The sequence below is a fragment of the Daucus carota genome, chromosome 1 (genome assembly GCF_001625215.2).
Source record: "Daucus carota subsp. sativus chromosome 1, DH1 v3.0, whole genome shotgun sequence".
Lineage (NCBI taxonomy): Eukaryota > Viridiplantae > Streptophyta > Magnoliopsida > Apiales > Apiaceae > Daucus > Daucus carota.
Window position 1 is genome coordinate 31,749,086 of NC_030381.2, and position 25,318 is coordinate 31,774,403.

Genomic DNA, 25,318 nt, shown 5'->3' on the forward strand with positions numbered 1-25,318 from the left:
TTCATCCAACAAAAGAAGCGCTTTCCCTTGAAAATCTGAACTTTAAAATCCAAAATTTAATTAAACTCTTCCCCCCTTCTCCATCTCTCTATCTCTACATATACATATACATACAGTAAATACACATATTCAAAGGTATTTAGTGTGAACTGATTTCGCTGTAGCTTGATTTCAAGTTGGGAAATTTAGCTTTTTGGTGAGCTGAATTTCAAGATTTGCTCAAGGATTTCATCATTTGAAGTTGTTAGGCAAAAAGGGATTTTTTTAGGGTTCTTGATCCGGGTATTCTAAAATTTGGGCTTTGGGTTTTTGAATTGATGGGTGTTGTAAAGTTTTGATTTTTACAAGTGGGTTGTTGTAAGTATGTGTTGTTTAAGTTTATATGAGATTTGGGGTCTTGATCGGCGGGTTTTTATCAAGGGGGAGTAATTTGGGGGAGTTAAGATATGGGGTTTTGTGGTGTTTTTGTTTGAGAATTGTGTAAATTAGGTGTTTTTAGGGAAAAGATTTGAGGGTCCAGTTGAAAGAGGGGAGATATTAGAAAATGTTTTATTCCCAGTTTATATTGGCCAAGAAGGGTCCCTTAGGGACTATTTGGATTGCTGCACATTTGGAGCGAAAACTTCGAAAGAATCAGGTGGCTGACACAGATATTGGTGATTCTGTAGGTAAGTTATGATGCATTGTGCTTCCTTTTTGTTTTTGTGAGTGTGTGTGTGTGTGAGTGAGTGTGTTTTGAATTATAATTTATAAGTAAATTTAATGGAACTTAGTTAAGAATTTGAATTTTGTAATTAAGTACGATGATTTTCAAACAGTTCTTTACTGATTTGAAGTGGTTCCTATTTCAGAGTATGCCTCATTTATTGCTTCTTCATGCATGTTTTAAAGCTGGAAGCTATAATTGGTTTAAGAAAATTAGATTAAGCTTGCCTTCAGGCGTGTAACTGAGTTGCAGATAGCATGGGTTATTGACCAAATAGATTAAGCTTTTTCTTTTCTTGGTTGAGTGGAAAGAGCCAGAATCCTTTTACTCAACTATTAAAATGGTTGTCAGTAGGACTGAAGTAAAGAGGTCAAAATTATATAGAGAGCTTAATGAAGAATTTCAACATCCGTGCATCTATTGTCAAGTGAACTTTGAGCTCATTTTTTGTAATGATTCTTGAAAGAGTATATAGAAGAATAAGATCTTCCATCTCAGTAAGGCAGTACGTAGAGACTTCAAGGAAGACGGTAATTGGCAAAATGCGCTTGAAGTTAAAGATATATTATATGTATTACGGGACTGCAAAGATTTTAGCCTAATAAGTTAGTTGCTGGTGGGGGTGCTCTAGATCCTGAAAGACTGTTTAGTGTTTAACATGCAAATATCTGAACATAGAAGCTTAAATGGGACCAACTATGCTATCACTACTAAATCATAATATATATTTGTAGAAGTTAAATTTGATATAAACCTAATAATACTAATATATAAGATGATCATGGTTGCTGTGTAGCTGATGAAGCTGACATGTCATTACTTATAGCTAAATCCGTACACCATATGATGTGGTTGATACTTGATGCATTAAGTGAACTTCTCAGCAAATATATTAATATTCGTGTAATATTATTGTGCATATTTTATGGTCTAGCCCTACCATGTAGTGAATTTTTTTTAAGTGTGTATTAAGTTCTAAATGTTGCTTTATCAACGACACTTTTCTAAATTTGTTGACAAATACTTGCGTTATTGCTGAGGTGAAGCCAGCCTGAAGCTATACTGTCCAAAGGGAATGAAAGAAAAACCAAATGCCCTCTTATAATTCCTGTGAAGTTATATATACACACATGCACATGTAATCTTACTAATTTCATTTTTAAATGCGAAATATGAAAATATGGTCTCTCTGCAATTATTGAAATATGTCTTTTTTGACAGACTCGATTATCTCTCCTGATGTACCTATTGCTCTCCGTTTGTCGAGCCATCTTCTGGTTGGTGTGGTGAGGATATATTCAAGAAAGGTGAATTATCTGTTTGATGATTGCAGTGAAGCACTGCTGAAGATAAAACAGGCATTTAGATCGACTGCAGTGGATTTGCCACCTGAGGAATCTACTGCGCCATATCATTCTATCACTTTGCCAGAAACATTTGATCTTGATGATTTTGAGCTGCCTGATAATGATCTGGAGGGGTATTTAATGACTACCTCTGGTTTCTAATTAACTATATGTTTTTTTCCAAATCAATTATTAGCTTACAATATTTTTTATCATTATAAAGATAATAGTAAAATTAATTATGAACAACTTTAAATATGAAAGCTATATATGGGTTATAGGTCCTTGTGTTAGAGCAAGTCCAACAATGTCCTAAAATGATGTCCTCACCCAAAATTTGAGGCATTTGGAAGAAATGAGTGCTCCAACAATGTCCTAGTGGTGCCTTAAAACACTAGGAGATCCAACATGTGCTTTATTTTTAAGGCACCACTATGCATGTTCTAAACTATTTTCATCAATAAAAATAATAGTTTCCCTCCATTTCAATACATCTCTCTCCTCTCATCTTTTCCCTTCCCTCCAATACTAATTCAAATATGTAATTATTTTAACAATAAGGCATAACTATAAGGCATATTGTTTGTAATAATTTGCTTACTATGACATTGTGCAGGAATTATGTTGATCATCACATAAGTTCCAAGGACCAGATTACACTTCAAGATACAATGGATGGTGTTGCTTACTCTACATCACAGTTTGGGCTAGATGGTTAGTCTTAATTATAACAGTAATATATAATTACTTGGCATTTTTGTATGTAAAGGTTAGCATGCTGTGCTGATTTTTAATTTTTTTTTTCCATTAGAAAGATTTGGTGATGGCGACACTTCTGGACTGGACCTTGATGAGGTAATGAGCATATTCTTTGACAAGTTCTGTTTTGTTGCAAAATAATATAACAGAGAACATGTCCCATTATGATTCTTGTGCAATCATATTGAGCTTCTTTAGATGCCTATGCTTTAATTTTTTTTTAATGCATTTTTTTTAATAAATTACGTGTAGAAACACATGGTTTTTTAGTAGACTCGTGTGACACTTTCATCGGATCCCCCAATGGAAATCTTTGCTTTTAAATTTTCAGGACAGTGTTGCTGAGTGCTGAATGTCACCACACTTCTACACCAAATGACCAAAATGTTGTTTCCAACTATTTTTCTTTCCAGAATCTAGAAAATCATAATTATTGTTTAGGACTCTCCTCTGTGATTGATCCGTGAAGTGATATTTTTGGAGATTCTCAAGCGTTGTATAGGGCCAATAGTTGCATAGTGACCACTGGCCAATTAAATACTGACATATACTTGGGGCACATTTGCAGTTTGGCTTTACTTATTATATAATTTATTATAAGAATGCTTTTGGTCCACATATACAGTACCGGCCTTTTGATAGACAATGAGTCTATTAGCAGTATGTTAGTATGTTGCATGGTGTTCATATATGCAAGCCTATTCATATAGTCATATAGAATTACATGATTCTTGATTTTTTTTGAACAGGAATTGTTTCTGAGCAAGGTTGCTGCTGGGCATGATGAACTCACTTTTAATTCAGGGTATGTTCTGAAATCAAAGTTATGCATAAGTTGTACTGACCACCTTTTATCTCTTTAGCACTATTGGTTTTATAACTTTTCTCATGAGAAGTAATTATGGGGTGAACAAAATTTTTAACATCTATGTTGAAAAGGCCATTTTGGGCAATTTAAAAACAAATAAATTTATTGTGTTTTCAGAGGTGGAGCATGGGAACAAATCCTGTCCCTAAATATTTTTGTAGAAATGCATTTCCAGCTTGCACTATGGTAGAAACTAGGCAACCTAAAATTTTAGGTGAAAAGAAAAGAAAAGAGAGAAAATAAACGTGACTACTGATACAACATTTTCATTATTTATTTTTTACTTTCAAAATTTTATTAATTTTTGAAGTATAGTTAAATGCAAATTAAATATGCTTTTATATTAAAAACACAAATATTTTGTGCATTTTTCAGATCATATGTCCGAGTTCTGTTTTGGGTTGTTTTACTCGTAGTTGTGCCCAAAAGGGTGAACACCGCTTGAAATCCCATGGGCTTTAAACGTCAAACTTTATCCATTTGTATAATTGAATCCTAAGTAGTACTATACTCGGTACAAGGTTCATGAATTCAAAAGTAATTGTTTATATCTTATCATGAATGTTTGTAAATATCAAGATTTCTTTTGTACAAATATTTCAATCCAAGGTCTAGAGTGTTGGCAACTATATCGTAAATTTGTTGTTTATTCTTCTGATTTTTGTTCTTTCATTACATATGGTTAGCACTTAGCAGCATGCTGAAAAAGTTTAATTGTTAAATATTTATGATTGCGGTTAGCTAGGTATTGTTTCAGTTATCGAATGGAATTTCATTGAAAGAACTGAGACTACGAGATGTACGTGTGTGCTGTCTAGTGTCGAGTTAAGTTCTCATGTAGCTAGATATTGTTTCAGTTACCGAATGCAATTTCATTGAAAGAACTGAGATTACAAGATGTACGTGTGTGCTGTCTAGTGTCAAGTTAAATTCTCATGTAGCTAGATATTGTTCAGTTATCAAATGGAATTTCACTGAAAGAACTGAGATTACAAGAAGTTCGTGCTAGCTGTCTAGTGTCAAGTTAAATTCTCAGCTATGTCAGCTTGTTTACAAACGGTGGAGCCATTATTGTGTTTAGTGTCAGCGCCTAGCTTGTGTTAAGTTAGCAGCAGTTTATAGGAATAGATCTAGCTAGCAGCTTATACACTATGACGTGCTACTAGAAATGATGAAAACTGTCTAGCCAATGCTGAGTTATTAGTGTACTTGTTGAATCTTGTTGATGTTTCCAATCTAATGCAGCAGGTATTATATGTATACATCACTTTGTTTCGTGGACTATTTTATTTTAAATTTTAAATTCAGTATGGTTCGCTGAAATTGTAGTATACATTTAAAAATGTTAAACCAGCACAGTTTGTCCGCAATTATTGGTCTACATAGTGAAAAACTTCTATGTTATCTAGTGAATTAAACCTCATGTCAGTGATGATTTTCAGATGCCTTGTTATATCAGAAGCTGGTATATGATGCCATGATTGCCTAGTTCTGATGATTTTCTTTATGTCTATTATGCATGAAATTTTTAACCAATAATTTTGTGCTTTCAGCACTGATCCTCAGTCATCTGTCAAACCAATGTCATCATTCAATCATGAGGGAATTGATGAGATGACTGAAAAGTCTAAAATCATGAATACTTCCACCAGTGTAAGTTGCATAACTTCAAAGTTGAGAGCAGAAATGAATGGTTAACTTCTATTTCTCTCAGTGCGTTATTTGTTCCCACATTTACATTTCTGCAGAAGCATATTGAAGAAAATGATGGTAATAACAGTAATTCCTATCAAATTGAGTATGATCAGGCTCCACGCACTCCCGGATTACTTGAAGAGCCAAATTTGTCAAACATTCAAGAGACTTCTGCATGTGATGATCATCTGGAATCCGAAAATCAAAATTTAACAGATTTGGCAGGGAAGGAGAACTTGAAAAATGCTTCTAGTAATTCTGATCTATATCTTGTGCATAAGAATGTGGCGAATGATTTGTTGGGTAGCAGAGTGGAGACTGATTTGCCATCTATGTTCTCCCCTACTTCAGGCGATCCAGTTGGAGCAATAGCTGTGGAGAATAATTCATCACTCAATACTTGCCTGGCTCCTAGTATTCCAAAAGGGGTTGAAGATGTGCAGAATGGTAATCACAGTAACCATAATTGTCATGTTAGCTTCGCTGATAAAACATGTGAAGATTGTCAGGAGTTGCAAGAAGTTAGGCCAGGTGAACATAATATTGGTAACCCTAATTTAAGTATCACCTCCGAGCCAGTCTCGGAAGGTATTTTAAAAGAGAATGAAATATTGTATAAGGTAGAGCTCTCAAATAATGTGGAAAGTGAGGTAGATATCATGCAATCTTGTCTCCTTGACAATGCGATGAAATCAAATAAAGAATTTAATGGTACATCTGAGCATGAAAAGTCAGAAACCCAGGATAAGACTGACAAATCAAGAGATATGTTGGAATCGGGTGGTTCTGTTCATGATCTTGTGTCCTGTAACGAAGAGACGAACCAAATTGAGTCATCTGGCGCTCCCATCATACCGTTTGAAGTTGCTGGATCATGTCCGGAAACTTTAGAAAGGGAAGAGGATCCCTTCTCCGTTAAATTATCCACTGTCGTACGAGGTTAGTGCAACTAGCCTATACATATGAGAACTTTAGGTATAATTTAGGTATTTTCATTCTTTACAAGTCTTGATCCCTACTATTCCAGGTGAAGAATGTGGTGAAGGTGATGGGTTAAAACAAGTCGCCGAGGGGAACCACACAGCAGTAGAGGTTCCATGTAACAAGTTAAAAGATAAGGCGGAAAATGTAACTGCATTAGACTGCCAGTTAGAAACCATAAATAGTTCCGTATGTTCAGATTTTCCTGCTCCAGAGAAATTGCTGTCTGTACCAGAGGCGGATGCGCTTAACAATGTGTCGATGGGGACTACTCCAGCCCAAATGTTTGCGCAAAATGACGGGAGTAATGATACCAGTGTGACTATTATAGGGAAGAAGCGAAGTTTTACTGAAAGTTCATTAACAATGCAGAGCTTGACTTCAGTTGACTCTTCAGCCATAGTACGTCATAAAACAACTCCGGAATCTGTTCCTGCTGATGATGATCTATTGTCTTCCATATTAGGTATAGTGAAGCTTATTTCTTGCACTTTGGATTAAAAGCATAGTTGCTTAGAATTGTGAAGGTGGTGTGCCTTGTTTTTCTAAGTGTTATGGCACAAACATTTATTGGCTGTTAAAAGGTTCCCTTGTGTTGTAGTTTTCGTTCTGACAAGCCGTGGCTTTCTGCTTCTGTAGTTGGAAGAAAATCTTTTGCTTTAAAAGTAAAGGAAACTCCACAGCAGGGCCTTCCATATCTGAAACGTCACAGGGCCGCTCCTCGGTCCAGTGCTTCTAAAAGAAAGGTGCTGATGGATGACATGATGGTTTTGCATGGCGAGTATGTGGCTTTTTCTGATTTTACTTAGTTCATCATGATTAATTACATTTTTTCTGAAGGCAACAGTATGTAAGGTTAAAGTGGGTAGGATCATGTTAGCAGTCTATTATGTATGTCATGACAACCGGAATCTATCATCTTTAAAGAAACAGTTGAAGACCAAACACACACACACACACACACTAGTAGCACGTGTACATGAATACTTGGTTTGCCTACATGTATATCTTCACTGGGTGATCAATAATGCTTAACAAGTAATAACTATCTTATCTCTTACATGCTGGGTGGGAACCTATATCTTCCGGCCTCTGTTAAAATTGTCATGTGGACAAAATTATGTATTATTGCTCTATTGACTGACCTTATTTAGTAATTACGATTGATTGTTATACGTTGCTCTGATGATTCACTGATGAAACTTCCTCTGGTGCAAAGTATGATACGACAACAATTGACAAACACAGAAGATATACGCCGATTACGAAAGAAAGCTCCTTGTACCAGGCCTGAAATATTGATGATCCAGAAACAATTCTTGGAGGATGATATGTTCCGTGAAACTCTTTTCACAGGTAATCTTTTATTAGCGAAAACTTTAGCATGTATAGACCTTTTTTTATAGTGAATATTTAACTTAAGTATATTGTACAAGTGAACAGTGGAGGACTTTGAACCATGGACATGGATTCTGACATCATCTCTGTTCTTTGAGAACCTTAATTAATAATTTAGGTAACATTATTAATGTCATAAACATATGCGGACTCCAGAGAGTCTTTTTTAGGACTAAGTATATATATATGTCTAGATTTTTTAAATTTTCCCACAGAGCCAGTCTTTTGTACGCTATTTTTGCTTGTGAAAATGGCACCAGCTATACTAGTAAGAAATTAAATGTTTATTATATGGTTGTTAGAGTTAAAACATGAACATGCCATCTGAGTAAACTATGGGCTATCGGTTGATGTTGAAGTAGTTCCTGCCTGCTGGTACTTTAAAGTGTTTGTGTTCTATATAATTCACTCTTGTTAAATAGTTATGTTTATAATTACGTAGTGCAGCTGATATTTATTATTCAAGGGTTTATCCTTTACACTATAAATAACTAAATTGATATAATGATTCGATTTATTAGGCATGTCACTGGAATTGGCGTCTCTGCACAATGAAACATATGATTTCAGTGAAACTAAAATCTCTTTGGATGATGTCACTATCAATGATGCTTCTCTTGATTTTGGGATGAACCGAAGCATGGTTTCTCTGAAAGACAAAGCTGTAACTTTCTTAGGAGCAGCAAATGATATGGATCTCTATGATGAGTTTGATTCCAGAGTAGCTGAAATGGGTGGGAGTAGCAATATAATGGGAGTTAGAGTCAACAATAAAGCTCAACCTGCTCAGACTCCTGTGCTTGTGGAGAGCCAGCAGGGTGATGGGCAAATTGTAGGCTTGGATCTGACAAATGATGTAGCAGAAGCTAGAGATATACAAGATTTACATTCAGAAACAGTTGAAATGGACGCTGATGCTGCAAATCTTAAAGAACCTGTTGTAGTTTGTTCCTCATCCGCAGTTGATGTTATTGGAAATGGTGTGGATAACCGGACAGATGGTGTTCTCCACTTGGCCGCTGACATTTCCAATGAGGTAGATGCTTCTTTGCAGGTAAAGGAACCAGTTGAGACGACAAATCAAGAAGCAGCTGTGCTCTCTATTGAGATTGATGCTTATACAAATGCTGACAAAAAGGATCTCGACATAGATGTAACAGTGGTACATGATGTTCAAAAGAATGAGGAAATTCCAGTGAATGAAATGGAAACTTGTGCTGAAGTTCAAGTTGAAACAGATAATCAGGCAGATGGTGTTGCACATACTGAGATTGAACCAACTAGCCTCTCATATCTGGACATGGGTGATTGCAGCACCCATATCCTAGGTGATGAACATGTTATGGATGAAAGAAGACAAACTGATCAAGCGCTAATAGAAGAAGATATGTTCTTATATGCAGAAGCTGAGTATAATTCCAAGAACTTGGAAAGGGCTGAGTATAATGCCAAGAACTTGGAAAGGGGGTTCTGTGACGCAGAAAATGTTGTAAACTCTTCAGATTCAGTTATGTTCGATGTGGATCTCAGAAATGCTACATATAATGGGACCGCAAAAGAAGTTGATATCGATCAAGTCGATTACAATGTGAGTCTATTACTTGCAAATATCCCATGTGACCAGTCTAGTAGAGATTGCAGGTTTAATATGTTTTGGCTTTGTTTTTGAATGACTAATTAATCTATCCAGTCTCCACTTGTCCAGCATTAAAAATGTTGCTGCTACAAGAATAAGAAGTTCAGATTAGGCGGAGAAAGAGTCATACGTGGTGTGTTATCGACATAGGCACATAGCAGCTGGAATGTACAAATTTATATATCTACATACTGAAATTTATACCATAAATAAAGTATTCTGATAGGAAAGCCTAATCTGAACAAGGAGTATTACATACCTTATCCTCGGCTCTTAAAAAATAAGAACTTATGAAAAATTTCCGGAACCATAAGTGAATAGTAATAGCATCAAGTTCCCTACACCTATATGATATAAATCTGATTTTTTTTTTTTTTCTGGAAAATGGTCAACTTCCTGCCATATGTTCTACATTTTGCTACAGAATCTGTTATCCAATCTGACATGAAAGTAACAATAACTGCTTCACATGCCCCATGAATGTTCGCTCAAGTTATGTGGTTGTCCAAAAGAGGAAAGATGGATCATCTACGAAAGTAGTATAGAATGTCATAATTCAAATTTTTCAGAGATTGCTTGTGTTGGATTAATAGGCACAAAAACATGCAAACTCATATTCATCTATGTATAAATTGTCTAGGAGGTAACCTTCCGAAAGCCAGCTAAACACTTTAAACAATGAAATTTCCTGCACTTTTAGAAGGCTGACAAAGATACACTTGAGCTAATTAAATAAATTGACGGGTATGAAATTGAAACTTTAGCTAATAGCCACACTAGGATACACTTAATTATGTGATATATATATTTATATGTGTGTGTGTGTATTTTATAAATATGTATGCCTCATGAATTTCAAGGTTCACTTGAAGTCTATTTTCCAGTTCATCCTTGAAGAACATGAAAGACATAATTTTCATGTCCTTATAGATATTAAAAGAAAAGGGGAATTGGAGGTGCAAGATTCAGCACAGGATACTGTGCTAGAAGACTTTGAAAAAGAACAATTCCCCTATATTAAAAATATTAACCTGATGAAGAAATAATTTACTATATTGCATCTTATGATGCCTTTATAAAGTTTAATGCACAGCATTGTTGTTTATTTATTATTGTTTGTACATAGATAAACATATCTTAAGTTAACTGCTATGAAGTTCTCTCTGGAATATGAATTTTGCATACATGTGTGTGTGTGTCTGTGTTCATACAATCCTTCAGTATATGATCTTGTAGTGCATATAGCAGCCTTTGAGACTGTGAGTAATATATTTACAGAAACCAGTAAATGTATAAATTTTTTAACGACAAATTGAGTAAAATAAGATGAAAACATATTGAATCTCCTGATAGTCATGGATTTTCCTGATAGTCATTATGACTAGTGTTGTAACGTGGCACGATAACGTGTATATGTATATATGCTGTTGCATGAGGCTTGCTTAATTAATATCTGTCTATCTGTCTTGATTATGATGAGCTCTTAATTCCTCCCCAGTCTATTTTCTGGCGGCAGGACCTATGTGCAAGTAGTACAAAATTTTAGCCAGAATGCATTCTTTCTTCAACTCACTTTTTTTTGCTCATTGTGCAGAATCTTGAGTATTCAACAGCTGGGAATAATACAGGTTTGTGTTCTCTTCACTGTAAATTTTGGTTGAAATTTGGTACTGCGTGCTCTGTGCTTTAATGCATATACATATTAAGTGCTTGAGTGAACGGTCACTGCTGTGTTCAACTGTATTTTTCTTTATAACTTGTAAGGTCAATGAAAACAAGAGAAGCCAAATGCTTCCTATATGTACCAGTTTGTAATAAACTCATGGTCCACAGTACCAGTGACATCTGGCACAGTTGCGGGCTAATTCAGCCATATATTTGCCATATTCAAGTTTGTCAATAGTTAATATTCTTCCAAGAACCAGTCATCATTTGTAGAATTGCATTATTAGTGCAACAGCTGTTGGATTGCATTGTGCTTCTGAAATTTGTATGTGATTTTGGATTGGTGTTTTTTCTTTTTGACTTCAGACTTCTTGAATTATGATGATGACGAGGGAGCTGAAGCAGATGATGAAGATGTACCTAATGCTGAAGAAGCACTCTTTATTGACAACAGTGGATGGTCATCCCGTACGAGGTAGAGTAGTCAACTAGTGCATTCATCAAATTGCTGGTATTAACATATGGAAAGTAATGAGCTGTATTTATGTTCATTAACAAAAATTGCAAGAAATTTGAAAGTTTATCTTATATTTTGGTTAAAGCTAATTTTTTGGAGATGTCGTTTAAGCAGTGGATGCCTTTTTAAACAAGTTACCTATCAGATTGTTATCATCAAAAAATTTAAGTTCATTTCATAACATGATTTAAGAAAATATCATCAAAAGTATATTTAGGAAATTTCATGCAATTATGCATGTTCAGTAATTGAAAGATGTTTTCATTCTTGCACTTCTTCGGTAGTAGGATTATGCGTCTTGAACTAAATCTCGTGATTGCTCACATTTTGATCAGCCACCATGGGCTAAATCAGTCTTCTTCCTTTTTTACAATTCAATCTAGATTTGCATTATTTTACACCCCTTTCAGTTACTTCATATATGCACATTCATCCCAGCATCTCGTCTTTCGCACTTCCATGATTAAACTTTGTGCCAATCATTAAGTTGCTCTAGTTCAAATTTCTAAATATTGTTTCTCACAGAGCTGTTGCCAAGTACCTCCAGACCTTGTTTGATAAAGAAACAGAGGGCGGAAGCAAGGTCCTTCCAATTGATAGCCTACTAGCAGGCAAAAGTCGCAAGGAGGCGTCAAGGATGTTTTTTGAAACACTGGTATGTTCTGAAATCTCTTATATTGAACACTTGATACTGTAATAGGATCTTTGTAAAATGTGCACCAACATATTAGACGTCTTCTGAGAGGTTTTTTTGCTCTTGCATCCGTTTTACTGTCTCATTATGCATGGGTATAGATTTTCACGTGGTGTTATGATGAGCACAGTGGCTGGTGTAGGTGTTTCATTTATTCCTTCCACTGTTACAGCAATACAGATCGTGACGGGTCTGTTTTTTGTATTTTTCTTGGTCACACTACCAATTTATGTGAGGCCCTCACAGTGAGGGTCAAATACTTGAATAGTATTGGCTATCTTTTTATTCTTCCTACACTAGGGTCAGCATTGTTCACTCACCCGATCTTTCCCAAATTCAGTCTGAATGTCGTATATTTTTTACTCAAGAAAAATATGTTAGAGAAAAGACCAGAACACCTCACTGAATATTATGAAATCCTTGCAGGCAGTACTTTTCCACTTCAGAGAGTAAACAGGTCCTGGATCAGATTAACTGACAGGATTTTCCACTTTTAACGTTTCATGAGTTTGTTTTTTGTATTTTAAATTCATTACGGTTTCGAATAACCAGAATTAGATAATGCATGATTATTACTCTGGTCTTTGACAATGTTTTTAATACTTGGTAATCTTGTTTATCTGATTTCATCTTGAATGTTGTTCCATCCTAAATCCATCGTAGTCGTGTCTTTCTCATACGTAATGTTTTACCAGGACGCTACTTTACCATCTCACTATCTTTCATGTGATTGATTTTCAGGTTTTGAAAACGAAGGACTACATTCATGTTGAACAGACGAGTCCTTATGACAATATTAATGTATTACCCCGGGCAAAACTCACCAAAGTAGATTTTTGAATCGTGCTTCAAGTTTTGCTCTGTTGCTACGAAGGAGCATTTCTCTGTATTCCAGATGTTGGCTCTAACTGAGGGGTAGTTTTAATCCATTCTTTGTCTAACTTTAAGCATTATAATTCATAGCTTACAGTGGTGCTAATTATTACTTTACCAAGCATAGTCTTCTACCACTAGTAATTGTCGAGGTAAGCTGTAATTGTGGATACTATGTTCATCTGTATATATGTAATTAGTAAGTATCGGTTGTAAAGGACTGAATTTCTCCAAGGCAGTGTAATCAACTCTCAGGTCTTTGTAAAGTATTTTCCAGTATAATTCTTATTCGATGTACTATTTCCATCGAAATGATGAGGGAATCTTAAATGCACTTCTACAATTCCATTGATAAAATAATCTGAACGGTCTTGAAAGCAAAAATGAAAATAAGATGACAATGACTACTAGTCAGACAGCCACTCTTGTCCCTTTGTGAGGATATCGAGAATTTGAATCTTTCATGAGATATCAAGAGTTTGAATTTTGAGATATCAAGAGTTCGAATTTTGTCACTTTACATGAGAATTCGAAGGGAATTTTTCCTTGAGAATTCGAATCACTTTACAATTTATGAGGATATTGAGGGTTTGAATCTTGAAATCTTGCCACTTCACAGGGATATCAAGGAAATATTGATATCGAGGATTTGAATCTTGTCGGGGCAAAGTGAATGTTGAGGGTTTGAATCTTGTTGGGGACAATAATGGGCATGTCCCCAGGGATTTGTATTGAAATCTTGCCACTTTACAATCTTGATTTCTTGCCACTTTGAGGGGATATTGAGGGTTTGAATCTTGTCAGGTACAATAATGGCAATGGGTGTCGGGAAGGTGTTTACTTGTATATATAAAAAGAAGAATGACATCTCAAAACATAATCACATGATAGACTTATGATACGGCATCTCTAAGTTCAAAATTCTACTAACATCACAGTCATACACAGTACCTTCTATAAGTAAACATATTTATTTAAAGTGTACAGACCACATTAAAAACAGCAACATACTGCAGGTGCCATATTTTACCAGCAAATCTCAATCAGCTCCCATAGAAGTACATATTCAGCTGTAGTTATAATTGCAATCCAGAACCTGACAAAAGACGAATCCAAATCAGCTCAAGATTCATGATGCAGCAGTAGCTCTCAATTTTACTAAGTAGAACAAGGATAATTCATCTGACATACATTTTGTGCTGCATTTAGAGCTGAACTTCTTTCCCAAAAATCCAGCTGAAAGGGGCAGTTCCCTTCTTCTTGGCACGACCTGCTGCTCTCTCCTCCAACCTTCTTATTCTCGGAGCTAGTCCGCATACATAATCTTGTGCTTTGTTACCCTCGCTCGAAAGGCCTGTCAATTTCTCTATGTTCCATCTTCCCACCAAGAATTCAAGAATATCAGCATAGTCCTTGGCAGTGTAAACTCCAAGCCGTTGAGCGACAGATGAGAAGTTCTCGAAAAGGTTATCATCTTGCCCATCATACATCAGGTGAGCAGGCATTGAAATTTTCTTCCTCATCATGTCAGCGAGAGCCAAAACAGTGTCACTAGGGTCGATCTCTAAGAGCTTCTCCACAATCTTGGTGTAGGCAGTTTCATGGCGCTTCTCATCTGCTGCAATAATACCGCATACTTGAGCCAGTTTCAGATCCCCGTATTCCTTGGCATGCCTAGCTGTGTTACCATGGGAAATGAAGGTTGCCCTCTCTTGAAATGATGTGTAGATGAAACCAAGGTAAGGGCTGTTTTCTGTTCGGGGATCCTGACAATTCAAAGTGGTTAAAAGTTAAACAAGATTAATAGGAAAGCCATATAGAGCATTTTAAACAGCTTAATAGTACATTCTAATAATTGATTAAGCTGATTCCCAATTAATAAAAAGTGATCACAGTATCTTTCCAAGACCAAAACCTTCTGTTACGATGCAAATATTTTTCAAGCTACCTAACTCATAATTAAAATAGAAGTAACCTCAAAATCACAAAACGTAATATAAACTCATCAGACCATCCCCTTCAGCATCTTTATACTAAGACACAAGGATCACCAGGGGCTTATATAAGAGAATTAAAAAAATTTGACATGCAAGTAATTTTTTAATGAGTAAATACAGTGTATAACTATAGGGAGTAGCAACAAAGGGCAGCACTAAAAATTAATAAATAAATATATGTGTGTGTGTGTGTGTGCCAGTTTCATGTTTAAATCATCAGATGTTTAATGTGCAAAGAGTCTATAGTGCAGAAGCTGCTAGTTTGCCCATAATGGAGTAGTGAAGTCAATTAATCTAATCCTGATCCTAATCTAATCACACCATATAGCTGAGACTAACATAATAAAAATAAAATTTAAGATCTCACCATTCCTGATCCTATCAAGTACTGAATTGTCTTCTCAATTTGCCTCATATCAACCCTGCCTGAAAGGTAAAGATACTTGTTAAGAAGGTCTCCATGCCTATTTTCTTCAGCAGTCCATGCCCTGGTCCAGATAGCCCAGGGACTAAGGCTTGCACCAGTTTCATCTCGAACACCATCAAGAGTGTTGAGCATTGTCTGGTAAGTAGGAAGAGCTTCTTCTGTTATCATATCGCCAACTAGCACAACATAGTATTCATCAGGAATTTCCTTTGATCTCTCCCTTAGCTCTTTAACCTGCTCCATGAAACCTTCTGAGGCCGGGTCTGGCAGAAAATCGTTGGGCTGCCAACATTTTTCAACAGGCTTTAGGTGAACCAGGAGGTCCTGCTCAGCCCATGTATGTAAGGATTTAAAGATTTCAATCTTCTCTGGTGGCATAGAGTGGGTCACTTGAACATGTACTTCTCTTGGTGGTGTGAATGGCTTCTTCTTATTCTCAACCTCCCTGCATAAACAATAGACTTAAAAGCTAAGAAGCATGCACAAATTAAAAACATAGAACAAATCCCTTAAAGGGGTGGGTAGGTGACGGGGACAAATATGTCACCATAACAGAGGGATGACTAATCATCTGGTAACAAGTCTCTTGCACATAAACGAAAAGAATATATAAACACAATGACAATAAACTTGAAGAAAAAGAAGGAAATCCATGTAACCCTTTCAAGGTGTATCTATTATAAGTACATAACCCATTTTAAAAATTCGAAAGGAAGGCAGATTATAATAAGTTTAGGCATCCAGTCTAAGATGGTCACATTACAATGTTGTGTATTCATTAATTTATATTACTGATTACTCTCTACTATTGATTATGTGAAGTACATAAAACTTGAAAAATGAAAATTACGGTCTCAGCATCATTCTGTTCAAAAGTTTATAACTAAGATGATTCAATTTAAACTAAGCAAGACATAATAATGGAAATTACTTTATTAGGTAGGATGACTAGAAAGAGCAGGAAAGGCAAACATCTTAATCTCCCTTATATTGCAAAGCTTTAAATTCGCAAGGCATTTTCAAGTATTAATAGTTTAAGATGCTCTAGGACCAGTTCAATAAAATCCTTTGTATCTATATTAAAAATATATTACTTAAACAAGCGCTCGCGTAAAATTATAATATTACACGTAAGAAAACAGGACTTGGAAGTCATATCAAAGTTATCTATATATTCCTATTTCTAGATAACTATTATACGTCATTAACAAAGTGATAAACACCATCCCTCTATAACAAAAAATCGTATATATGACGTAAGTTCTTTATTCTGTGGGCGCAAAACAATGGGCACCGGAAACATGAAAACAAGTATTCCATTGACGACCTTACCATAGAACCCACAGAACCTAAAAACAAGTATGTGTCGAACAAAATTATTTCACCACAAACCACAAACATTTCTACGAACAATATATAGAACACATATATAAGTAAGATGCACAGCCAATTTAATCCAAACTAAAACATAAATCACCAAATGCGATATTATTCAGGTAAACAGTAAACCGGGCTTTTGGTAACAACATCAACCTGCAAATATATAAACCTTGCTGGAAATCAAAACCAAATTAATCAATTAGCAAAAGCATATGAATCAAACTTCAATCAAACAGACATATATATCTCTGCATGCATCAATTCATATCGAAACAACTCAATCCATAATGCAAAGCCATATTCATACACAAAATAATGATTGCATAAAAGCAACACGAAATCTCACAAGAAAAACATAAACCCAGATAAAGACACCTTTTCAATAACATCAAAAACCATATAATCACCATGCATTCCATCAATCAACATTCAAGAACACAAGCCAGCCCAGATCAATCACACAATCAAACACAAAATCAACAACAACCCATAAGCTAAAAAATGATAAAAAGAATCAAGAACTTACAAAGGGGGGGCTCCAAGAGTAGAGGCCTTGAGAAACGTTGGAGATCTGAAAAGGGTCGGTTGATTTCGACCAAAAGGTGAAATCTTTGGGCACTGGAAGCTGGGCTGATTCAATTTGAGAGCCATTTATTGATGGGGTTTTGGTGATTGTGAAGAACAGGGGATATATGAAATGGGGTTTTTTTATTTTATTTTGTTTGAGTAGTTTATAAAAGGGTAAAATTAGAGGCGGAGACAACGAGGTTAGAGAGTGAGTGAGAGGGGTATTAAAGAGCCGCACCGCACGACAACGAGGACAATGAGAAAAGAAGTCACGGGACGCCAAGTTGGACAAAGTTGGTGAGTGCCTAAATATACTCATATATTTACGTTTTATATCACACCAATGCGGAATCTTTGTAAATATTGTGAGTATCGAAAACTGAAATTTTCAGACTAGCAAGTCTCTCTTTTTAGGCAGAATATGAAGTTATATAACCTATTTTTGAAATTTTATTTTTGCAAATAAAATTTTAAACATAAAATTTTCATTTACAAAAAAAAATAAATTAAAAATAAATTTCAAAACTATACGGTCAATTCATTTTAAGTTACGTGCCCAAAGTCAACTAGATCATCTAATTTGGGATAGAGGGAGTAAAATAATAAAATGGAATGAAATATTTCAAAATATTATTTATTAATGTCGAATAATCTTAAATCTTGAAATTTGATAAATAAAATAAAATAAGGAGTTAGATCGTGTTGTATTTATAGGTATAAAAAACACTAAAACATGTAACATCATCTAGCGTTTTAGAAATAGAATGCTACAATTGCGTTTAGAATTTCAAAACGTTTGCATTAAAAAGGAAAAGAGGAGGATAAACTTGCATGATCTATAGTTTTGGATTGTAGAATGGAAGGTCGGGATCATCTTTTTTTGGGAATATTCGAGACCATTTTCCTAAAATTATGATAGCGATGGTCAATAACTTTAAGATAATCTGCTAAGAAATAGTATTCAATAATGTTGTGTTTGGTTGGGGTGAATGATTCCGGAAAGAATGGAATGAAAAATGAACTATATTATGGACAATTGTTAACAAATTTCATTATTTTCTCCATTCCATTCCTTATATTGTGTGCTAGAGGATCATACCTTCAATTTGAGATGGAATGCTCCATTCTCTCCTACCCCCAATTTCTTCTCAAATCTCATCATAGCAATTTTGCCATCACTTACATTTGTTCCAAAATTTCTCCTCCTATCTCTGTTAGTTCCAAGTAATTTTTACTCATTCCATTACATTCTCCCCAACCAAACACAACACAAGAGTATATATTAAATAACATGTACTCCCTCTGATCTATTATATGAGGCATTTGACTTTTTAAATGTATCTTTAAAAGGTTTGATCTTATAACAAATATTAATATTTTTGTAATTTTTTTTCTAAATAAAAATATAACATAAATATATTTATTTAGAATTTTTTTAAAAAAATATTATTTTTAAATATGTGATCAAACCTCCTAAACATACGTGTAAAAAGTCAAATGTCTTATATAATGGACCAAAACGGATAGTATATTTTGGATATATATATATAAACTGAACACACATCTCCGAGAATTCCTACTCGAGTATCTAAGACAAACTGAGAATTCTTGCTCGAAAATCTAAAATCTATCTTTCACATGTGGATTGCAACACAAAACTGTACGATTTGCTGCTATAATATCAATCAATATGAAATATAATTTACAGGGTAACTAACAATTTTGTGATGATGAAGGTGAGAAATCAGACTACCTTTTTGATCTTTAAAATAGCCATAAATTATCGAAATACATGAATAATAATGAGAGGAGAACACTAACCTATTTGATCATGATCAAGAATTAAAAAATCTGTAGAAGAAAAGATAAATTATCATTAATATTTGAATCCAAGTTGTTGGAGATGTGCTGATATGAGGTTCAAAGGTACTGTTTGGGGTTGCTGTTGCAGACATCAACAACAGATTTTTGCTGAAAAGCAGGTGAAAAACTGTTTGGTAAATCTAAAAGCAGTTTTCCCGAACAGCAACTTTTAGCTGAAAAGTTGCTGTTAGAAAAAGCAGGTCCTCCCATGCTTTTAGAAAAAGCTGCTTTTCAGCTTTTGCAGAATGCTGTTATAGATTTCATTATAAAACCTCACCAAAATCATTTTTTTTTTATATTATGACTCAAAATAAGTAAATATCAAAAAATTACCAAACAGTTATCTGATTTTTACAACAGCACTTCTTTTACCAGCACTTTTTTTGACAGCACAACAATTTTTAACAGCACTCCCAAACAGACCCAAAATCAAGACGCACAACCGGAAGTTATTCAGAAACCCGATTTATGACCCAAATACAGTACGGGTTTAATCAAATAATGAAATAAAGGTTTTGTTCCATGGCTCCCGTATGCCATATAAGTCTTAACCAACACACAGTTTCAGAATCGTTAGATCTGAATTTCAAGGGTGCTGATTCAAAATTTTTCTTTTGCCATCCGCTACAATTTTCCGCGGATCAGATTTCTTCCTTTTCGCGGAAAAAATAAATTGCTTGAATCTGGACCCTGAAATATAGATCCGACCCCAAATGTGTATGCTATATAAACTCTCTCGGGCAACCAGTTGTCGGGGACCATCACCCTGAAAATATAGATCCGACCCCAAATGTGTATGCTATATAAACTCTCTCGGGCAACCAGTTGTCGGGGACCATCACCCTGAAATAATATGCAACTCACAAATCAGGTCTGGATCGGGTGAAGCAGGGGTAACCCGGAGTGATAAAAAGACAGAAATGGATAAAAGAAATACTGCACATTTTAGAAAGAAAGGACAATCGAGGTCATTTGAAAAATCCTAAACTAGCAAATTTTAAGAATAATAATATTGATTGATATTGATTGATATTGATAAGCAAGCAGAGAGTCGGGGTGCATAACGAACAAAGACGAGGGGGGAATATTGGGCTATCCGCACCAATTGCCCAAACACACTTGCACAATTTTGTATTTGCATTCCTCAGGTACTTTATTTATCACTCTTTTTTCACTCAAGTCTTTGTTATATCTTGCATCAATTTTCACCGATTTTAATGAAATTTAAGTGTTCCTTGTTGATTATCATTGCATTTCTTAGCTACCCTCGTTCAATAAGAGAGTTGTGGACTAGTTATTTACGTTATTATTGTAGTGATGTGATCTGTATATATGAATAGGATCTCAGCCTCATGGAATGGATAAGGGGTAGTGAAATGCTTTGTGGTGACATTGTTTGAAATGCTTTAGTCCCTTTGGATTGATTCAGCTGTTAGTATTGTAGCTGGGTTTCGATTGTATTATTCAATTGAGACTTCTTGTGGAATTGGGAAGAAGGGTTGGAAACACATTGTTTAATAATCGTAGGGCTGTTTAACGAACCGAGCTGTTCGTGAACAAGCTCGAGCTCGGCTCGTTAAGAGCTCGCTCGGCTCGGCTCGTCAGAAAAAAATTAAAGCTCGACTCGGTTCGGCTCGGTTCGTGAACAGCCCTAAATAATCGTCCTACAATTGACAGATTTTTTGAGGGGTTTTTTTTTGTTGGGGAAGGGGGGGGGGGGGGGGAGTGTAGTGACGGTTCAGACTTCCGACATAATTTAATACCGGCTTCTTGAGTGCTGCAACAGGGGTCTGTAAATTAGTTTTGTATTTGCAAGATGTATTAGATGATAGATGTTAACAATCGCTGATTCACCATGTTACTGTACAAAGCAGGAATGTGGCGGAAATTCTTGAAATGGAGGATACATGAAGTTTGAGATTATATATTTTCGGAAAGTAACTCAAGTGAATGTTTGATGTGTGCGCTATGCAAAAGTCATGCAATTTGCCTTCAGCATTTTTAATATTTTTCATTTGTGCTTTTCTTGTTCATACTGCATATGGCAAACGACATAAAACATAATCATTTAGAGTTATGTTGCACTTGTAGTATTTTTTACACTTTTTTTTTCATCTGTTCAAGTTCAAATGGCTAAATGCACGTACATACATAGACTTATGTGCTCATAATCCTTTTGTTAAAGATGGCTGTAATCTTAAAATCGATTGTATATTGTCTGAATATACTTTTGAAGGAGTTGTGCTATAATCTGACACACAGATCTTTTATATCTATAAAATTTTAACTGCAGAAAGGAATCGCATATACACTTTTTTTCTCAATTATCAGTGGATGCATCACAACTGGAGCCATCTTCCTTCTGGTCAGCATTCTCCCTATATCATCTGCTACATATGTCGGTACATTGATTTTAATTTCATCATTCCTTTAGTCAAGTGTTCTTTATTGTAGCTCGTAGTTCATGTTTGTGTGCAACTTGCAGTATATCTATTTGGTGCAGTAATTTTATCCATTTCTAAAGTTCAATTACACATATGTTATTTTTCATTCCTTTGAGTCATGTTACCCTGCTCTTCATTTGGCCTCAAATACCCATGTCGGACACCTGACACTCAGATATGGGTACGGACACTTGGACACTTATTTTAGGCAAAAAACATGTAAAATTTTTAAACTATTGTCGAGCTCAACATGCGGACACTTATCCATTTTGGACACTTTTAGCCAAGTCCGGGTGATATAACCTTTGAGTCCTTGACAATATGGGGTGTCCTTCAGATAGTAAGAAGATTGTAAGAAAGTAGAATACTAATTTTTCTGAAGTACACTAGCTGAAACAACTGGCCACCAAGGGGCTGGAACTAGGCCCGCTTTTGTAAGTTTCTTAGTTAAAATTGATTTGTAAGTCCAAAATGTAGATAAACTTATAAGACTCTATTGGTCCGTTGTCAATTGAAAACTAGTTACCTAAAATAGATTTATAATGTTGTGTTTGGTTGGGGAGAATAGAATGGAATGTAATGAGTGAATATAAAAATAAACAATGCAAGCAGGAGAGAAGTTTTGCAAAGAAGTGTGACTGCAAAGCTTTTATCATAAGATTTGTGAAGAAAATGGGAATGGAGAAGAATGGAGCATTCCTTTCAAAATGGTGGGTCTGAGCTTTACTTTACTTTCTTAAGAATGCAATGGGGGAAGGAATGAAACCTCTAAACATATACTTATGATATAACTTAGATCTCATTGCATCCATCCAAATTCATTAATCCCAACCAAACACAAGATAAGTACTTCTGTTATTTTTCTTTCCCCGTTTGTTTAATTTGACCTGGACAAAAAATCAATATTACCTTCACAACATATGAATTTTCTTACTTTTGGACACACACACACACACACACGTAAGTGCTAAATTGAGGTATTCTTAATATATAGCCATAAGTAAGAAGTTACTTGTAAATTATGCACGGAAGTGCTAAATTGAGGTATTCTAAATATATAGCCATAAGTAAGAAGTTACTTGTACTTATAGTCATAAGTAAGAAGTATTCTAAATCATATGTACAATATACTACTTTTAAGATAAGCCAAACACTCTCATATTCAGTCCTTATTATTACCGTAAGAGATAAGACTATCATCTAGAAAGTCACTGAATTTGCTTGATTCTTAGTTAAAGGATTCCATTAACTGATATGCTATAATATTTTATAATTTATATGCTGTTTTATGCCTTCCATACTACTGTCAGTAGAATTAGAAAAGCATGATCACAATTAATTCGGTGTAGTTATACACATTGAAATTCAACAAAATAAAGTTAGTTATACATATCGAAAGTGTTGTTAATGATATTTTTACAAATATTGGAAGAATAGCGTATCTATTTAAGTGAAGTATGCTGCTTTTTTATAATGTGTTTTGATAATTCATTTTATTAAAAAAATTATTTTAAGTTTATATTAAAGTAGGAATTAGGAGCTTTTTTTGAGATTTCACACAGTGCCCCCAATAAATTTGCCCCGCCCCTGGTTAGATGGAACAAATTTTAACTTACAAATTGCAAATCATGCTGGTTTTTTTTCCCAATGAGGGGCAATATGATGATATATTTTTTAAGCATATCTATAGTTTCTAATGTTAGTGATTTTGTACATCTTCTACAGTTTGCAGGCTCTACTGCTCTAGTATTGAACCTATCATGCTGCACTTGTCCTTGCCTATAAAGGGAATTGAAATCCCTCAAGCTTCATTTCTCATCCTCAGACACTGTATTACAGTGTTGAATTGGAATAAGAAGCAGATATATAGATGTGTGAACCGACCTGCTTCAAACCAGGGGAACATGTTGTTCTCCTTTCCGCAAAAGAGGTAAATGGTGATGCTAGATTTAACAGGTACTTGTACATTAGAATATTATTGTATACTGGAATCTTATCAGAGGACTGGGGAGAATATATATTCAAGTAAACTTCATTCTTCTGCCTTATATCCTATCCTGCAATCCTTTTGAGCAAAATTCCTAAAGAGTGCTGGATTAGTATCTACATCCCATTTTCTATTGTTCATAATAGAATGGTGATATATCTTAACATAAAAGCATATACACCTATCAGATAATTTTATATGAGTGAATAACTCGCTTCATAACAAGCCAAGAGTTTACTACTTAAGTCCGGTCAATTTCATTGACTTTCCTGTTGTATACCATGGTAGCATGCCTATGTCTAGATGGAGTTTAGGTTCTATTAAGCAATTTGAAGATGACTCGATCCCCTATATTATTTGTTTGTAGATGTTAATGTTTGCGGCTATGTAGTTATAATATGGTCTGAAAATTAATCTTTGTTTTGGGTCAGTTGACCTCCTGATTCTTCCCTATCTAGTTTGGTGAGTTCATTTTTTGTCAAGCCCCCAACTTTAATATGATGCAGATATCTATTGTATACTTAAAATTTGATGCTACTCATTTAGATAACCCTGAAACATATGTAGGTACCACAAAATCGATTCTTAATTTTAGTTGTACTAATAGTCTTTAAACTAAAACCAATTGTTATTTGGTGACACCTCTGCTATCTTTACATTGTAACAGCTCTCATACTAGAAGGCGTGATTGGAAAGTAGCTCTTGCGTTAAATACAGGCGGTGCTCCTGGTAATGGCAGCCAAGAAAATTTAAACAGTGATGGCCCTGGTCTAGGTCAGACTAGGTTGGGTAGACTGTTTAGTGCAGGCGGGCGACAGTTACTTGCAAAGTTGAATTCTACAAGAAAAAACATCCCAATGAAGATATTTCTCCTGCTTCTCGGTTTTTACACAGCAAACGCATTAGCCACGATTCTCGGGCAGACTGGTGATTGGGATGTGTTGGTTGCAGGAGTAGTGGTTGCAGCCATCGAGGGTATTGGTATGCTCATGTATCGGAAACCCTCTTCGCCATCTACTGTCCGGCAGCAATCTCTTATCATGATGGTAAATTTTTGGAAAGCGGGTGTTTGTTTAGGCCTATTCGTAGATGCTTTTAAGCTAGGTAGTTAATTTCCTTCACTCTGTTATTCTTCATTTTAAACCATCAATACTCTTATTTTCTATAAGCCCTCCATTCATTAGCACCTAGTTTCAGAAGTAGTTCAAATAGTATGTGAAAACAGTCACTGCAACTGTGTGTATAATTGTATATTTATGTTGAACAGACACACAAATGTCCTTCATCTCAAGACAAGTCCCAAAATATTGTTGGCAATTTGCAAATTGCAATACAGCCATCTGGTGAGATTTGCCAACTGGAAAATGAGAATCTATTAATCAGTTAATTTATATTAAAGTCCGTAAAATATACAAGTCACTTGATTTTTTGACACACACATCATTTTAAATAACGGGCCCATGAGCACATGTTAAGCACTGAAACTCATAAATTTGGTGTGTTTTGATTGGTGTG

General features: G+C 35.1%; 3 protein-coding genes across 6 annotated transcripts; 2 read left to right on the plus strand and 1 right to left on the minus strand.

The window, feature by feature from the left end:
* Positions 1 to 13,450, plus strand: LOC108204294 (sister chromatid cohesion 1 protein 4). 3 transcript variants are annotated; one of them, XM_064079918.1, is made up of 16 exons: positions 1 to 668; positions 1,753 to 1,844; positions 1,928 to 2,186; positions 2,669 to 2,766; positions 2,864 to 2,907; positions 3,561 to 3,616; positions 5,233 to 5,332; positions 5,428 to 6,313; positions 6,402 to 6,821; positions 6,995 to 7,136; positions 7,575 to 7,711; positions 8,275 to 9,341; positions 10,984 to 11,017; positions 11,421 to 11,529; positions 12,097 to 12,226; positions 13,007 to 13,450. In XM_064079918.1, exons 4-16 carry the CDS (start codon positions 2,724 to 2,726, stop codon positions 13,103 to 13,105), a joined length of 3,267 nt encoding a protein of 1,088 aa, XP_063935988.1. In that variant the 5' UTR covers positions 1 to 668; positions 1,753 to 1,844; positions 1,928 to 2,186; positions 2,669 to 2,723; the 3' UTR covers positions 13,106 to 13,450. The 3 variants fall into 3 exon arrangements, with proteins under 3 accessions (XP_063935988.1, XP_063935992.1, XP_017229146.1); XM_064079922.1 differs by having other exon boundaries at positions 1,757 to 1,844; XM_017373657.2 differs by lacking the exon at positions 1,753 to 1,844.
* A 550-nt stretch (positions 13,451 to 14,000) lies between these two features.
* Positions 14,001 to 17,807, minus strand: LOC108204355 (stearoyl-[acyl-carrier-protein] 9-desaturase, chloroplastic). Its single transcript, XM_017373742.2, has 4 exons — positions 17,469 to 17,807; positions 15,503 to 16,007; positions 14,330 to 14,904; positions 14,001 to 14,234 (listed from the first exon to the last, which is right to left on the minus strand). The coding sequence occupies exons 1-3, from the start codon at positions 17,591 to 17,593 to the stop codon at positions 14,344 to 14,346; spliced, it is 1,191 nt and encodes a 396-aa protein (XP_017229231.1). The 5' UTR covers positions 17,594 to 17,807; the 3' UTR covers positions 14,001 to 14,234; positions 14,330 to 14,343.
* A 2,444-nt stretch (positions 17,808 to 20,251) lies between these two features.
* Positions 20,252 to 25,099, plus strand: LOC108204356 (ycf20-like protein). 2 transcript variants are annotated; one of them, XM_017373743.2, is made up of 4 exons: positions 20,252 to 20,520; positions 21,666 to 21,770; positions 23,542 to 23,746; positions 24,471 to 25,099. In XM_017373743.2, the coding sequence occupies exons 2-4, from the start codon at positions 21,707 to 21,709 to the stop codon at positions 24,913 to 24,915; spliced, it is 714 nt and encodes a 237-aa protein (XP_017229232.1). In that variant the 5' UTR covers positions 20,252 to 20,520; positions 21,666 to 21,706; the 3' UTR covers positions 24,916 to 25,099. The 2 variants fall into 2 exon arrangements, with proteins under 2 accessions (XP_017229232.1, XP_017229233.1); XM_017373744.2 differs by having other exon boundaries at positions 20,258 to 20,520; positions 21,666 to 21,737.
* The last annotated feature ends 219 nt before the right edge of the window (positions 25,100 to 25,318 follow it).